This window comes from Alligator sinensis, unplaced genomic scaffold (genome assembly GCF_000455745.1).
Source record: "Alligator sinensis unplaced genomic scaffold, ASM45574v1 scaffold321_1, whole genome shotgun sequence".
In the NCBI taxonomy this organism is placed as follows: domain Eukaryota; kingdom Metazoa; phylum Chordata; order Crocodylia; family Alligatoridae; genus Alligator; species Alligator sinensis.
In genome coordinates, this window is record NW_005841969.1 from 1,751,585 (window position 1) to 1,769,306 (window position 17,722).

At 41.9% G+C, this 17,722-nt stretch overlaps 1 protein-coding gene across 6 annotated transcripts in view; it reads right to left on the bottom strand.

Annotated features, from left to right (window-relative positions):
* Positions 1 to 1,248: 1,248 nt before the first annotated feature.
* GPR155 (G protein-coupled receptor 155) overlaps positions 1,249 to 17,722 on the bottom strand; it is a 55,972-nt gene continuing 39,498 nt past the window's right edge. Inside the window, exons 14-20 of one of the 6 annotated variants that reach the window (XR_003093335.1) lie at positions 16,034 to 16,164; positions 14,366 to 14,461; positions 9,694 to 9,758; positions 8,387 to 8,524; positions 5,794 to 5,855; positions 5,470 to 5,498; positions 5,056 to 5,153 (exon numbers count right to left, since the gene is read on the bottom strand). Coding sequence is in view for 5 of the 6 variants with exons in the window: in XM_025200536.1 (XP_025056321.1) it covers positions 4,931 to 5,153; positions 8,387 to 8,524; positions 9,694 to 9,758; positions 14,366 to 14,461; positions 16,034 to 16,164 (653 nt within the window). In the remaining variant the exon portion in view is untranslated. Of the gene's footprint in view, positions 5,207 to 5,469; positions 5,499 to 5,793; positions 5,856 to 5,925; positions 6,369 to 8,386; positions 8,525 to 9,693; positions 9,759 to 14,365; positions 14,462 to 16,033; positions 16,165 to 17,722 lie in introns of those variants that run through there. The other 5 variants (XM_025200540.1, XM_025200538.1, XM_025200536.1 and 2 more) reach the window with 5 other exon arrangements.

Genomic DNA, 17,722 nt, shown 5'->3' on the forward strand with positions numbered 1-17,722 from the left:
CTGGGAGTGGGTGGCCTGGTGGGGCTCTCAGTGGTGCGGGAGCCCCCAGGAAATGCCAGGCCAGTTACTACCCTGGTGAAAGGCAGGTCGGGGCGCCTTAACCCCTAGCCCCCACCACCGGGTGGGTAACCCCAGTGTTTGTGAGGGGCCCAGAGGGCGGACCCTGGGAGAGAGTGAGGGACTAGAGACCCGACCCGAATGAGAGAGTACCCTTGACTGGCCCATGCTGGAGGGACCAGGAGGGTCAAAAGGGCCAGGGGCCCACTGCGAGGGACGCCCAAGAGCCGGGGGTCTGGGGTCCCAACTGGCCTGCAGGTGGGCCAGGGCTAGTAGCCAGAGGTCCTGGGGGGACCACACCCGAGAGGGGAAAATAGTTTCGGGGGGCTAAGCCCGAATGAAGGTGGAGAGGCCGTCTGATTGGAGGGATCATAGAGGGGTCCTGTTAGGAGGATTATGGGGCCCAGTGTGGGGGCCGGTGATTGTATGAACATCAAGATGCCATCTGCGAGGCTTGGGCTGCGGTATTGGGGAGGAAAGGCGCCGCAGAGAGCGCCCCCTGGCATCGGGGCACTAAAATGGGCAGCCTCCCGCTTAATTGACATCCATTAATGAATCAATTAACATCAAGGCATGGTGGGCGAGAAGGTGGGCGGTTGGCCCAAGAACAGGTGGGCGGGCCACAGAGATTGGCCCTGAGTAGGCCCCCTGTTACAGGGCCTCAGCTGGGTTGTTTCATGGGACAATCCCCATTGTGCAGCAGGAAGGGGGCAGGGGGGTGAATGATTCACCCTCCTCCTACCCCACTCCCCCGTGCACTGTGGGGGGGTCTCAATCTGCCCACCCCTCCAGGGTGATAAAGAAGATTAAAAGAAACTTACCTGCCTGCATGCAGCTGGGACAGCTGCAGTGCTGCGTGCAAGTGCAGGGTAGCCAAGTGTGCCTGTTCCTCCCCCCGCTGCAGCAGCCCATGCACAGCTTAAGCGTATGCAGGCTGCTGCCCGTTGTTTGGGGGAGCTAAGCCCTGTTAGCCCCTCGCTTCCGCCACCAGCTGGAGCTGGCAGTGCTTGGCAGTGGAAGCATCCCCCAAAGTGCTGGGCCCAGGGCGGTCGCCCCGATTCGTCCCCACCCAGGGACGGCACTGGCTGCTGAACATACAAATCTGAAAATTCCTGTTGCTTAGTTATAGCAACTCTAGGTGTTGTCAACATTACATAAAACATTTTCCGTAAAAACTTTTTTTTTTTTTGAGTTAACTATGGTCTTTCTGCATCTCTGCTGCCATCACATTCTTCTAATAAAAAACGAGATCTCTTAGGAATTCAGGAATACAGAGAATGTTTATGAAATGGAAAAAGAACGATTCAATAAAGTGTTATTTGTCACATTCCTTCTCAGTTCCTAATGTATGTCTTATTTGACAGCAAATCATTTAGCAGTCATTCCATCTTTAATTTTGACTTTGTTACACCTCCTAAAATAGTCCTTAAACAGATGCTACAAACACATATATTGGTTACTGTGGTGAATCAAGTTCTGCCCCTAGACAGTGTTAGGCAGCATTGCGAAGTAAGATCTGTTATAGTACTTGCTTTGCCGCTGCTATATTCCAGTTTTATGCAACTCCTGTGAAATCAATAGAGTTATACAAGCATAAAACAGGAGTAACACAGTGGTGAAACAGGTTCACAAAGTGAACTGCCTTACCACTTAATCATAATCCCATGGTAATAAGTAGGGAGGTCAGCCCAGATTCCAACATGGGCAATTACACTTGGACTATTCCCCTGTAGTTTCCATGTTGTTTTCCCTTTCTGGGTCTAAGTGATACACCATTGTAATTGGCCTGCTTCAGTCTGTAGGTGGGTGAAGTGATGGATGTCACCTCCTTTTGCTGTCACATGGGATTTATTTTGGATGAGTTCTTGGGAAGAATTATTTTAGGAAAAAAAATAAAGGAAAGAACTAAAAGAAATTGGTAAGCAAGTTTAAGTGACCTCTAGGAGGCAACCTTAACACACATTTGGGTTAGGAACACCAGGCAGTTGAGAGAGACTTTAAATAGGTCACCGGAACTCATTACCTAATGTGTTCTACTGTTGTGAAAGCACGTGCGAATTAAACGTTTCTTCCATGGTTTCTTCAATAAGTTACAGGAAAAAAAGGTTAAACCTCAGTGCTTCACAGGACAGAGCAACTGAATTGGTGGAAGTGTATTCTGGACATATAGGTTCCAGTTTATAAATTAGTCCTGTCATTCCAAGCTAATCAACCTGAAACAGAGAAGAGCCTAATACATCCTTTCAGCTCTTTAACAACAAAAGTCCCCAAACATCTGAATGAATGGGAAGTGGGCACTCAGGCTACTTTAAAGGCTTCCACACCACAGGGAAGCAAGTACCTGCCTTCCTGTCATGGGGGCTTACCAGCTTTCGAACACTGTCTAAAATCTACTGCTCATTTTCTAGTGGTGCCGAGTGTGCTCAAAAATAAAATAAGTATCTTGAATTTAATTTACGGTTTCATTAAATCAATTAATTAACTATTGCAGACTATGTAATTAGATGATGGTATAGTATCAACGGTCACAATATTGTAACTCAGTTATTAATAAGATGATGATTTCCACTTCAATTAAAGAGAACAACGTGATAAGGAGCTTTTTCCTTAGAGTTTTGGAATTTTTCCCTCAGAGATTGATTATTTTGCATGTAAACCTGGGGTAGACTGGATGCATCATAAAAAGGGGAAAAAGCAGGACCATTTTAGATAAGGAAAAGCAGAGAAAAGATGACTGCTTGGTTAACAACACACTTCCAAGAAACTAGCCGTAAGTCATCAAGTGGATTATTTAACAAATGCAGAAAACCAGTCAAAAGGAGCTTAGTCCCAAAATATTTCATAGCTGGTGTCAGTTATTCTCCATTTGAAAGAGATCAATTCACAGTAGGTCCTCCAGCCAATTAAAAAGATGCACTGATAAAATCCATTTTGAAAACAAAGGGCAAAAACTGGGATTGCCAAATCACTAGTATAAGAGGACCCTCAAAAGGACAGAAATAGTTCATGCAGTGTTTACCTTACAGGGGTATCCCATCACATTTTACAACAAAATATTCAGAACTACCAGATAAAACAACTCCAGATTTATTGAGCATCTGCAACATTTAGAAGCCAGTTATAACCACTGCTTCCATATATATAGTGTGTGTGTATATATGCATATATATTCCAAATTTCTTCCGAAATAGTTTAACACATCTGTTTTCAGCTGTTGTAATGTCACAAGAGTAAAGCATCCATTTTATCTGTGGCATACACTAAGCCACATTACTATAAACGTCAGGTTGTTTGGTTATCAAAAAAGGTAAAATACGCCAGTTTGTACAGCACACAGCAGTACACTGTTTGCATCTATGCATGCTGCAGATTGATGTGCAAGAAAGACTACATGTTTGTCAGCAAAAGGATTTGGTTTCTCATGTCAAAGAAAAAATTCCTTAAAAAAAAAAGATTTGAAGGGAAATTTTCATACTTGGCTACTCTACTTAAGTAAAAGGTTATTTTGTGGGTCCCCCCCAGTTACAATGTTGATTAAAAGTCTAGTGGAAATAATTTAGTATTGGTCTGGCAGTTTTAAAAGGGCAGTAGTTATTCCGTACATCAATTCTATTTTAGCCATTTCAAAATATTTCAGATAATATGGATTCTCAAACTCCATTTTGTATATCGAAAAGATACAAACAACGCAGAGCACTATTTGAAATTTTTAGGGAGATATCCGAGTCTTAGAAGAATTTGATTACCTTATATCCATGAAAGAAATGTTTGGCAAGAAAGTGAATATTATTTTTTTAAATCCTTAGAAATTCTAAAATCATGTTCAGAAATTCCATAAGTTTTCTTTAGATAAATTTAAAAGTCAGAGCATCTAGTTTAAAAGTTTTTATACTTTGTTAAATGTTCTGGACCTGATTTGCATAAATACCCAAAGCTTCAACTCTCCAAAGTAGCTTACTACCTCCAGATTTTGAAAATGAAAGACTTGATACTCAGAAGGAATGAATAATCTGCTAATCATTCTCTTTTTACAGAGTTACATGCATCAAATGGAAAAAACACCCTGGATAACAAATTGTTTAGAATTAGTTCCATCTTTTTTTGTTTCTGCAAGACATGTTTTGTCTCTTTCAGACTTGATTAATTTGTATAAAAACAGGATCTTTGTTGTTATTTGTTCAGCTGCTAATTACTTGCTCCTAATCCTTTGACATAAATCATATTCACAGCAATTATGTCATTAAAAGCAAAGGATTCCATATTTATGGGAGGAATAAAATACCTAGGCTAATAAATAAACAGTTGAGCAAAAGTTCCTAATTTTTATGCAAGTGTACAAAGTGATAAGAAGAGGAAGATGGTGGAAGGGCAGTAGAAGGAAAGACTGGCTCCATTAAATCAATGGAGAAACTCATTGAAACTATCTTAACTAACGGTCAAGACTCACCAGAGTAAATGCATAAAACATGGTAAAATACAGAATATAATCCCACTAGAATGCATACATTTTCTATATGGCACTGGCAGCTATCAGCTGTTTCACTGATATTGTTCTTGGATATAATGAGGGGAGGAATCTTTTAACTCCTGTTTGTTTTGTTCAAACTGGAAAAATAGCTGATGACAAGTATCTTCTACTGGTTTAAGTTACGTTATTTAACATAGATGTTGGCGTGAGTGAGCATTCAAAGCAGGTCATTAGCTATAGTTTTTTGGGAGTGAGAGACAGGCAGAACCAGCATTTCTTATGCATTACAAGTGAGAAACAGAATTCTGCAGGAATCAGAAGAAACAGAATGCATCAAGTGTCAGTAGTGAGAGCAGGGGAGATGAACTTGCTTGCTCTTGATTCTCTTTTGAGTACTTGCCCAGGTTAGTACCTCTCATTCACAGCAGACCTCTTACGAACAAAGCGATAGTACAAGTACTCATCCCGAAATTCAAATTCGCTGGTAATATGCTGGACAACTCCTCCTTTCACCAGTCTGTCTCCGTACATCACAGCTTCACCACGGTCAGAGGCCAGGCCAACTTGGATAAGCCAGTTCACCAGGTCACAGCCAAAGAAGATACCAGTTGAGATCTTTGCACCACACCTGTATGTCAAAGGAAGGATTCACCCATATGTTCTGTAAATCTGGTATCACCACTGCACAGTGGGGGAAAGCAAGGAAAATAGGGGGAAACAAGGAAAGACAGCATGATAGTTAAAAGTATGTGAGAAGGGAACCTGCAAGTTTTGTATACTAATGGGTATACTATGGCCAATTTTCAGTACCTTATCCTATAAAAAAACCTCAGTAAAAAAGCAAAATGCATGCAAAGTTGTTATGCCTGTGAGAATAAGCTTAACTTAAAGAGCAATTTTAAGAAACCACACAAACACACTAATAATATTTATTGGATACTTACTTCAAATGTATTCATTAGCATGACCACTTCTGTAACAAAATATCTGATTTAATTACATATAGTGTGCCAGTAGCAATAGCTATTTGGCTACAATTTAATGCCCATCTATAAAACTTTTCTTTCCCTGTGTGTGGTCATGGATGGACTTTCTATATATTGTAAGTAAGTAACTTAACTGACTTATTCAGCTAAGTATTTGCCAGAGGAGAACTACTAAGAATAACGTAACATTTAGGACAAGACTGGGTTAATTTCCATCATGCTAATGAGGCAATACTACTGACTTCTAGCTAGTACTTTAAAAAGTATTATTCAGAAATTTACCTTTAGCAATGAATGTTTCTGGTTATCTAAAATCTGTTCTATGGAACCCAAGTGCAGGGTTTCTGAAGTTTGAGCAAACAAAGATAATTAACAGCTATACGAGACAGCAACAGCCAAGGAACATTTTTATATTTTAATTAGAAACAAATAGTGAAAACAAGGTAAGGTTGTTAGCACCTAGTAGTGGAGCAACAAAAGAAGAAATATATTACAAACATAGTATCACAGAAAAAAGTATCTTTAAATCAAAGAGAAATGAGTGAGAAATTAAATGAGTGGATATACAGAGGTGCAATAAAAGGATGCACATTATTTTCTCACAAATGGGAAAAAGGTTGGAAACACTGCTTGACAATGTGTAATATCCAAATACAAAATAAAATAAAAACCCAAATATTTGATTCCAAAAATAGAAATTAAAAACCAAAAAATGTATATTACATTTCTCTCTGTTCTGTAGTAATCTGTTCCATCATTTAAACTGTCTGTCCAGCTGCACTTTTGTTTGGAGAGAAAATGTTCTTAAACTGAACTATTGTCAAATCCAATTAGTTGACAGATGACTGAAACAAAAACTAAAGAAACAACAATTTTCAATAACGAGACGGATAAAAAGTTTATCTTAACGGGTAGTTATAACGCATACCTCATCTACTTTATAAAACTATTTCCTGGTGAGCCATATTTTGCCTCTGTGTAGATGAAATAGGCTCAACAGACTGCCTTCCTTCCCCTTCCTTACAAGTTGCTTATACGTCACAGGAAAATCCAGAAGCATCTTAATTAGAACCATTCTTTATTTGTGACAATACAATGGATATTATATAGAACAGATTTTTTTCTTGCTGCTTTTCCTCCAATTCCATCCTAACTCTCTCCCGCCTCAACACTGGAAACCATAATCCTCAATTTGGGGCATCATAATGTATTTCTGAAAGCTCTGAGAGATGTCACAGACTAAGCAACACAAATGTGCGAACTTGTAACTGGCAAAGAAAAAGTCCTCACCACGGTGAGATTCCTTTTAAGGGTGCTGCACAATATTAGCATTATTAGGTATGCAAACACCTACATGAGTCACAAGGTAAACCCAGGGATTTCACAGAGGAAATCGTAGTGTCAAAAACATGTCTGACCTGCTGTGCTCCAAGTTCTTTGCAAAAGAACAACTGCTCTAGTGCAGAGGCTCTCAACAGAGATGCTGTGGCACTGGTGCCACCTCAGCCATGTTGAACTGCCCTGTCTGCCTCCTGCAGAGGCAGATCGTGACACGGCTACAGCTGGCACATGCACTCTTCCTGCAGCCCTTCCTGGTCTGAGCCCACACACTCCTGGAAACAGAGGAGTGTCAGGCAGGTGGGACTGTCCTCTACCCCTCTGTTCCTGGGAGCAGCATGTGGGGTTGGGCCAGGAAGGGACTATAACAAGAGCACATGCTCCAGCTGCAGACCCTTGTGCTGCCTAGCCAGAGGAGCCAGGTTGGGAAGCAGCAGCCCTGTGAGACACCCAGCCGCAGGAGCCAAGTTGGACTGGAGCAGCCCTGTGCACCATGTGGTCGTAGAAGCCAGGTGTGGGGACACCCAGGGCAGGTAAGACCACCCTCCTTTTCTCCCCAGGGGCACAGGGGAGTTTTGCTTAAGACATGAAAGTCATTAGTTACATCTCCTGCCTACTTTAGGTTTATCAAAAAACCCTGATACAGGCTGGAGTGTTGCAGCAGCACCCTGGTTGAGGACCACTGAGAGAGGTGGAGGTAATACAATAGTGGTTCTGAACCAAGTGTGCTACCAAATTCAAACCAGTTGTGGAGGGATGCCCTGACTCTAAAAAGGTCGACAGCCACTGCTCTACTCTTCCTCCATAATAAAAAAGGGAGTGGAAGCTAAAAGCTGGCATTTTCCAAGGGGTGCTTGGAGTATAACAAGGTTGAAAACCACTGCCTTAACACCTGAAAAAGTACACACTCAGGAGCATAGGCTTTTGGGATTAGACTCAAAAGCTTTTGCCCCCTGCAAATACTCTGAGGTTTGGTCTATGCTGCAAAGTTTTGCAAGCACAGGCACACTGGCTAGAAATGAGGAAATATGACATCCCCTGACCAGTGTAGTTAAATGAGTAAAAACCTTGATATCAGCTCATTTAGCTTAGCTTGTATTTTTGCCACCATATGCTGCATCCCCACTAGAGGGCTCTTCCAGAACAGCTATAGCCTTAGAAGTTCCCAAATGAAGAAGACAATCTAGTAATAAAACCACCTTTTAGAAAACAAAACCAAAAGCAGGACAGAACTAGAAAAGAAGATCTATATTTAACACACACAATACTGCTTCTAAACTCAACATTCTTTGAAGTCTGGCAGAACAAGGCTCTTCGGTGTAGTATTTGTTGGGTCCAATTTTCAGGTAATTCTACCTAAATGTAACAATATGGCTACTTATATAAAATCCAGGTATGAAACACTTGCCTAAAATTACATTCTCAGTCTTCAAACTGATGTATCCTTTCAGGGAAATGCTGCATTATTACTGCTATACTATGGTCTCTGAACATTCTAATGCAGTTTACACAAACTTCTCCACAGGATTAGACTCACCTTCTGTCTTTGACAATGCTCCTGACACAGTGATCTCTATGATAGCGAACAAACTGTTGGCATGTCATTCTGATTTCCTCAGGAACAGAGGAATCTGTATGTTCTGCTGTTGTTCTACCACCCCAGAGGAATTCAAATCTGAAAAGTAATTAAAAAAAAAAGTTAAAAAAAAAAAAAGGTACTTTAAAAAGAAAACATAAAAAAATGTAGAACTCAGACAAACTTTCTCTAAGCTATTTCTGTCATCAGTACTGTGCATAAAATTGTTATCTCTGCGGCCCCCTCTACACGTTACATTTATGCTGTGAGTAACATATCAATCATGGCATAAATGGCAAGGAGACTACATGCGCACCCAATTTAAGACACTATAACCTGGAAAACCAGCCATAAAATGTTCTACATATAACAACAAATATTTTTACGGCCAAGGTATGGTGCCTTAAACTGAACGTAGCAGGTCAGTGCTGGGGTTGACAATCAGCTGATTATCGGTTCCAGTCAGGGACTACACTGGTGTCTTGAGACTGCAATTAACCAGTAGCCAGTGGCAGTGACATTAGGGCAGGACCAGAAAACTGTAGTTCACTATGGCTGCTTGCACATGTTAAAAAAAATGCATTTTACCAGAAGCATCAGCATGTTATATCAACCTGGCTCTGAAGCATCTGTAGAGATAGGGCACTTCAGCAGGGCTTTTTGGCGTTTTTAGCTAAAGCTGAGTCAATCAGCTTTTAGATAAAACCGTCAAAAAGCTTCACTAAGGCACTAGGCAGACAAGATTATTTGGGTAAATCTGGTATCTTTTATCAGACCAACTAAAATAGTTGGAAAAATTCTACTTTGCAAGCTTTTGGGTACAAACACCCTTCTTTAGACAGAGGGAGAGTCTGAAGTTGTTTTGTGCTCTTCCTGGATGAGGTAGAAGGCAGTATCTCATGCTGAATGCAGGTCAGCAAAAATGCAAATGTGTGGCAGTGAGGGTCAGAGGAGGTGAGAGAGACACTAAAGCACCCAATCTTTACAGAAACTGCAGAGCCAGGTTGAAGTAATTCACTGCTTCTTCTGGGCATGCACAAGGCTCAGCACAGGAACACTAAGTTTAAAGTAAAGCGCTGGTTTATTTACTTGTTTTTAAATGTCTGCAAGCAGCCTTTGTGCACTGAATTAGCCTAATACAAAAAGGGAGGAGAGGAAGTGTGGAGCAAAAGCTGAAATAGAGGTTGAGATTTTAGAAAACCAATAACATTTTATAACTGTCTTTTGCATTTACTCTGCTTAGATAAATGTTTAAAGATTCAGTTTACCTTCTTTTGAATGGCAGAATGATTAGATGTTTATCTAAACCAAAGATACCAAATGAAATGAAGCCCTGAAAAAAAAACCACACACACACAGAAACGTCAGCATGATAAACCTAGAACCAAAAGCCTAAAACAGACAGACAGGTACATACATAAGAAGCTGTCCAAGAGCCTCTCAAAGAGTTGGTAAATTTACTGATTAAGATAAGTATCTCACATGATGCTACAAAACACAGCAAAATCCTTCCAGAGTCTGCATTCAAGGACCAGTTAAAATAATGGGAACAATAAGCAGATAGCAACTTACTTGCAAACAGGAGGCATTATATAAATAACCTGCAGAGCAGAAAATACCATGCTATAGAAGCCAAGGATGAGTGATTTGTTTAAAAAAAAAAATCACCAGCTGTTTCTAGCAAACTTGACATGCATCTCATTTGATCAGATCTCCATCCAAAAGTCATGTAAACTGCCAGCATTTTTCCCCTATCACTGTAGATAACCAAGAGATCTATCTATGTATATACACGCAGATATGACCCTCTTATCAGGCTTCTCCACATAAGTCCAACACAAGTAACATCAGAATCTCTTCTCAGATAATGAAGCAACTAACTTATGACATTAAAATGATCAATGCAGGCTGGAAAGGATTTTTTTCTTGAAATGTAACTTCTTCAATTTATACGTTAGTAAAATAATACTGAAGATATTTAATATAATGGTATTTTCATTATACATTTTAAACAGCTTATCAAAGCAGGGCAACAATATGAAATCCGACACATTTAAACCAGCGTTTGCAAGCAAATTATGGTTCTGATCTGCAATCTGCTAGCTCCTTCCGGGAAGCATCATCTGCCATCAGCTGTTATCAGTGTCAAATGTTAACTGACATCATGGAGAGCTGAGGACATTTTGCAGCTCCTAGGAGGCACTAGCACTAGGTGGGATTACCTTCCATTTTGGCTCCAAGAGCATTTCATATAATTCCATCAATGTTTTCACCACAGCATCTGGTGAGCACAGGAGGAAAATACTCCTAAATCAGTTCTTGCCATTTTAGCCAAATGACAGCTACTAGAAAAGAGTAAGAGAGAGACCTCAAAGCCGCAAAAGCCTGAGGGCTTCATAGACATAGATTTCATAGACATTAGGGCTGGAGGGGACCTCGGAAGATCATCGAGTCCAGCCCCCTGCCCAAAGGGCAGGAAGTCAGCTGGGGTCATAGGATCCCAGCAAGATAAGCATCCAGTTTCGTCCTGAAGGTGTTCAATGAAGGCGCTTGAACCACCTCCGGTGGCAGGCTGTTCCAGACCTTGGGGGCTCGGACAGTAAAGAAATTCTTCCTTGTCTTGTAGTAGTTTATGACCATTCGACCTCGTCATCCCTTGAGGTGCTCTGGTGAACAAACGTTCCCCCAGATGCTGGTGGTCACCCCTGATAAACTTGTAGGTGGCCATCAGATCACCCCTGAGCCTGCGCTTTTCCAGGCTAAAGAGCCCCAGGGCTCTCAGCCTGTCATCGTAGGGTCTGCTTCCCTGACCTCTGATCATGCGTGTGGCTCTTCTCTGGACTCAAGCTTCTCCACATCCTTTTTGAATTGTGGAGCCCAAAACTGGACACAGTACTCCAGCTGTGGCCTCACCAAGGCCGAGTACAAGGGGAGAATGACATCCCGGGATTTGCTTGAGAAGCATCTATGGATGCAAGCCAGCGTTTTGGTTGCTTTACTAGCCGCAGCATCGTACTGCAGGCTCATGTTCATCTTGTGGTCAATGATGACCCCCAAGTCTCTTTCTTCCATAGTGCTAGCCAACATAGCACTGCCGAGCCTATAAGGATGCTGTGGGTTTTTCTTCCCAAGGTGGAGAACCTTGCATTTATCGGCGTTGAACACCATCAGATTCTCATCCGCCCACTTGCTGAGCCTGTCCAGGTCAGCCTGGATCACCCGCCTGTCTTCTGGTATGGATGCTTGTTACACTGCTATAACTTTGGGCTGTCCTTTCAATCAATGTAGTTATATAGGTTCAAGAGGCTCAGTGGATACTTATCTGAGGGCACAGACAGGTACAGCTGGAGCACTTCAAAAAGGGGGACATTTCAAAAGCTGGTACATTCTACTTGTTACATATGGACAAGTTGGGACACTACAAATATAGCAAAACTGCTCCAACTCTAATCCTGGATGAAGCAGTGTTAAAGCTGAAGTGACTGGCTACATTAGTATGTTCCTGGCTTGTACACACATTACAAGGTAATTAGAAGGTAACAGCTGCCACCCTTTTGAAACATTATCATTATGTAACGGCTCCAACCATATCTGCATCCAGACCCTGAGCGTAAAAACAAACATCTCCAAATGAAACAGATCAAGCCAGGGTGGAACTCATCTTGCCATAGCTAATCCACTGCATTGGGCAAAACAAACGTCACCCATTGTCCTGCACTGGGCAGTGGCCCAGTATGGGACAACAAGCAATGTGTTCCCCTTGCCCAGGAATACCCCACATTCCTTGTTGTCCCGCACCTTCTTGCCAGGACCCACATCGCCCCATGCTCTGTGCCGAGGCATGAGTTGGTGTGGGACCTGGGGAATCCCCGGCACCCTAAGCCTCCATGCCAGGACCCATACCTCTGCATGACATAGGTAGGGCTGTGCGAAATTTCAGCAGCCGTTTCGTTTCACATGTGTTTTGGCCTATTTCAGCACCCAAAACACCAAATCTGAATTGAAATGGAAAGCTCCGAAACAGCTCCAAAACTAGTCAGAAGGCTCCGAAATGTTTTGGAAATGTTTCGGAGAATTTTGGAGCTGGGCTTGCAGGGAAACAAAAATTAAGAAGAGGAAGGGTAAGGACTGCTCTAATATTGACATCTAGCTCCCGGTTCCATTCCCCAGCTCTCTGATCGCTTCCCCCAGCTCTTCCCAGGGGGGCTGCGTGCAGTGTTTCAGCAGGCTGCCGCTGCAGACTGGAACCAGTGGCAGATGTTTGGCGCAGCCTGTGCCAAGTGCTGGGAAGACTGTGGTGTGGCCACTGACCCCAGCCTGCAGTGGCAGTCTGCTGAAACCTGACATGCAGATCCAGGGGCCCACACCCTCCAGGAAGAGCTGGGGAAATGATCAGAGAGCTGGGGAATCAAACTGGGGGCTGGTGAATCCCTGCTGTGTGACCTGGCTCCGCAGGGAGCAGAGATCCAGGCTAGGCTTTCCTTGATGCTGCTGCCCACCCCACATCACTGGGGCAGCACAGGGCGGGCAGTGGCAGTGAGGAGTCCCCAGTGTGGATCTCTGCTCCCTGTGGAGCCAAGTTGTGTGGCAGGGACCAGCAGGCTTGCTTGCTGCTCTGTGCTGCTTCCCTGCCCCGCGACCCGGCGTGACAGGAATCAGATTCACGCGGGGGTCTCTTTGCCTGCACAGAGGGCAGCGGCCCTCTCTTCCCCAGGTGAGCCACCCATGGCTTCATCCTGCTCCCCACGGGGGCCCTACAGCCTCTGGCCCCAAGCCCCACCCAGCCGGGTAGGGCTGTGTGAAGCTTGCAGCCCGTTCAAAACCGATTCAGAAGAGATTCAGCCAAAATGAAACCGGATAGTGATCCGAAACACCGAAACAAATCACTGTCCTCTGAAACGGCCAAATCCGAAACCAAATCAAAACTCAACCGTTTCACCCAGCCCTAGAAGTATGGGGTAATGTGGGTCCCAACAAGAAGGCACATGGCAATGCAGAACCTGGGGAATTCTTAGTGCCCCATGCCCTGCAGTGACCCGTGCTTCACACAGGTCCTATGCCTCCCCACATCTCCTTGCTGGGACCCACACTGACCCATGCCTCTGTGTGAAGCACAGGTCAGTGCAAGCCCTGGCATGGAGGTATGGGGTGCCAGGGATTCTGTGGGTTCCCTTCACACTGGGACCAGCACAGGCTTTCCCCACTTACAGAGACCAGGATGGGTCTTCATAAGTGGAGAACCCCACCTTTCTCCACTAACAGAAAGGTGCCCCAAAATTCCCCAGGGCATGTCTCTAAGCAGGAAAAGCCAGGCAGGTGCTCTGGAGACTCAAGGGGCTGAATAATGGGTGGTAATTCCCTGGGTACACAGGATTGACATGGTGCAACAGAGTAGGGACACCTGTTTGCTCACCATTTGTGCGGCCATAAAAATTTCTATGGTATTACAAATGCAATGTTAGGCAATGTCTGTTTCTACCCTGACAGTGGCTTATTTTAGTTTAATTAAATTTGTTCCTCATCATCTTAAGCTAACCCGAAATAAGCCACAGTTACACTGCACTAAGAATATACATTCAGCCTTTTACACTAGGGTAATTAGACTGGTATAAATTCACACCTTGCGTTTTAATGGTGCATCTTTTCCTTGTAGACAGGACCTTGCATTAGGCACTGGGTGGTCAGCTGCCATTTGTGTCTTTGACAATTCTCCCCCAGCATGTACATAAACATTATGTAAAACTGAGAACTCAGGAAACCAGAAGCCAAAACAATGAAAGTAAAACAAAATAACAGCAAAACATTGGGAATTTCAGCACACTGGAGACTTCAATCAGTATAGAAGTGTTGCCAGCTACCAAGATGTACAAAAATGGCAGCTTCTTACCTTTAGCAGATACCCAGAAACAAGCAATTTCAAAAGCAGAGACTGATAAGTACCTGTCCAAAATTAAATACTGCGCAAAAGAACTGCAATTCCACATACAGCCTTCCTGGCTCTTGGTTGAACAACCACCAGAAGCAGCTGGACAGATTCTGTTAAAAAAATTATAAACTGAGCATTATAAAATGGATAAACTAAAAAACCCCAAACAATTTTATTGTCTTTAATGCAACAAGTCATCTCCAACAAATGCAAAAACTGAAAAAATAAGTAACAAAATGTATTCTTTCTGTAGCTGTAAAAGGGGCCATATGTTCCAGTAAATTTTAAAGGTAAGTAAGCAGAACACTAATGTGGATGGCTTTGCACCCTTTATGGCCTTAAAAAAAAAGGAGCTTGTTTTTGTAGATTATGCTTTATGCATGCTTAGTTAATCACTGACTGTTCCAAACCTGAGAAAGCAAATATTCCTCCTGAACTGAGCACCAATGTTTTGACAGTCTCTTAATTTTATTGAAGCTTTAAGAGAGATAATGTTGCTGGTATGTGCTTCAGTGTTACACAAACTTGATAACCAAAGGTAATTACTTTAATAGTAATGGGGTTTCTTTTTAAAATGGGATTTTTTTTCAAGTTTCTACAACTTTAAAAAAAATTGTGAATTTGAGTACCTGTTAGTAAAAACTCAAAATGGGGGCCAAAAGCCAGGCCATCCCATATTAAAAAATAATCACAAATGTATTTATATTTGTATACAACAATGGATAATTAATATTTAGAAGATCAATAATTTAATTAATGCTGAAAAATGTTAATAACAACACCATGGAACACCATGGTGTTGATGTTTGCTGCCTCTCCATTTCTGTGCTCCATTTACTAGCAAAAATGATGCATTTTTCTTATAGTTAGCCTTACATACATAACTTGTATTCTAATAATCAAACTGGGTATACCTTCTCCTGCCTTGCATCAATAACAAAGAATCTACAAGGCAGATCTGTAAAGCCTGACTCACTTGCACCTACATATTTTATAGCAGAAGATAACCATTCAGCTTTTTATTTGGAAGACAACAAATAATTCTGCTGATGAGACACCACTGAAGTGTCCAATTTATTATTTTATCTGTGTGATCAGGAACTTACATCATTTAACATAAAATCACACACACACACACACACACACAGAGTAAAAGCTGTGTTAACTGGCATTTTACTAACTGGAATACTGCTGGGAGCCATTCTAGTTGATATCCACATAGATGGGGGAGAAAATTTGAGGGGGGAAGAGGGAGGGGGAGCTGAGCATGCAGGTGTGGAAGAAGGGGCAGGGGGGGAAGGGATCTATGTGTGGCAGGGGCCGGTATAACTCTCACATAACTGGAATTTTAAGATAACTGGCACCCCCCTTACCCCACTCATGCTAGATAACAAAGCTTTTACTCTATGTGTATGTGTGTGTCTATATCTATAAAACAATTATATTCACATAGTTCGTTCTATGCACATCCTTATATTGTGCTCCTCCCCAGAGCATTTGCTAAAAGTGACCTGGACTCATCCATTCATTTAATGTGATGTCACAGATTAAGTAAACACAGACCCAGAAGTTCTTTTTCTTAAACACAAAAACAAAAAACAGAATTTGGGCTGTTTATGTAGCTTTCCCAGTAAATTATCCCAAAACAATTATTTAATCAGTGTCAAAAAGAGGAAATTTACAGCCAATAGGCCCACGATGAGAAGTAAACACAGCAGCACATGTCTAGCCAGCTGTTTGTCTCCAGTCTGTAGAAGTTGTTCTTCCTGTGCCAATATGCAGGTTTGAGCACTACACTGGTTTGCACATTGATCTGCAAAGAAGTCAGTCAGAATTCATAATTAGGTCTTTTGTATAACACTCAGCCAAGAACCCAGTTATCTTATAGCAGCTCTTTAAAAAAATATGGAGGAGAAAGTTTGGTGAGAGATGGGAAAAGGATGTGAATAAGCAGAACTTTCAAACAGAATTTTTACCATATTTGTGGCCTATGTAATCTAATGACAGTCTTTCCTCTCTGCATATTTAGTAGGCTGGTGATTTACCCGCTGCTAAAATACCACTCCCCAACCCCACCACACACTAATCTCGAACAGCTCCTGCCTCCAAATTCATGAGAAAACACATTATTTATTTTGTATAAGCCACACATATATTAGCTTTAAACTCCTATTCTAAGGGTGTGTATATTAAATGGTAATGAATTCCTCAGACACCCGTCCCAACCAACCTGCATGATGGCTGATTTTTGGCACATATGCTCACTCTGTAGTTAATCAAGGAAATCTTATAAAATAAAAGTATGCTTCCTGAATTACAGCTCTACACACAGTGCTCAGTAGTACTCAGCACAGAGACATCACCCCTAACACTAAAGTAGTAAGTTTTGCAGAATTTATTACACAGTGAAAGAAATATTTCAATAAATACTATCACTTTTAATTTTTGCTGTAAAGCTTAGTTTTCTTTTGCTCTTCATCAACCAGTGAATCTCCTCCTATTTCTGTCAATATCCAAACTTAATGCAGCTGGATACATTTCATTAGATTTCTTAAAACGCATACTGAAATATACTACAATAATCCCAACTAACTAAACAGCTAAAAATAAGCTTACAGAATGGATTTTTTTTTCCAAACAGAACTTTGGGAGCTTTCAGTATCTGCCACTAGATGGCAGTAAAATAACTGCATTATGCAGTTGTATTACACAGGTGAAAATGGGCATCTTTCATAGCAGCTGCAACACGAGTACTAGCAGTGCTGGCAATCACTGAGGCTGAACCTAACTGCTTTCATTCTAATCCCAATTTCAGCTGAGCACTCCCTGCATGGCTATGCCTACTATTTGTCAAAAGTTTGAGCAAATTAAGGTCTTGAAGTTAAAAAGGCAGTGCTTTTTTTTTTTTTTTTTTTTTTTTTTTTTTTTTTTTTTTTTTTTTACCAATAATGATGTAATCTTGTGTAGAATCAGTATTTACTGAGGTGTTACTGTGAGAAATATTTTTCACTTCAGAGTCAGACGTGTTGAAAATGTGTTTTTTGTGCCAACAGTATGGAAGGGAATTTGCTTGCAAAAACACACTACAAAGGAAGGCTACAGTGTGAATAACTTTGACTACAAGTTACTGAAAGGGAAGCAGCCTAAACCAAGGGCTCTCACTACATGTCAGAAATCCTCTGGGAACCAAAAAAAAAGATAGGTAAGGTAAACTGCAAGATGGTGGAGTCAAAATGAAGTCTGAATATCTGGAGAATATCACATGAAATGGCAAAATTATATCCACAGGGCCTAACCCCAAACGCTTTGAAATCGAGAGAGAGAGAGAGAGAGAGAGAGAGAGACTTCTGTGGGTTTGAGGTTAGGCCTCC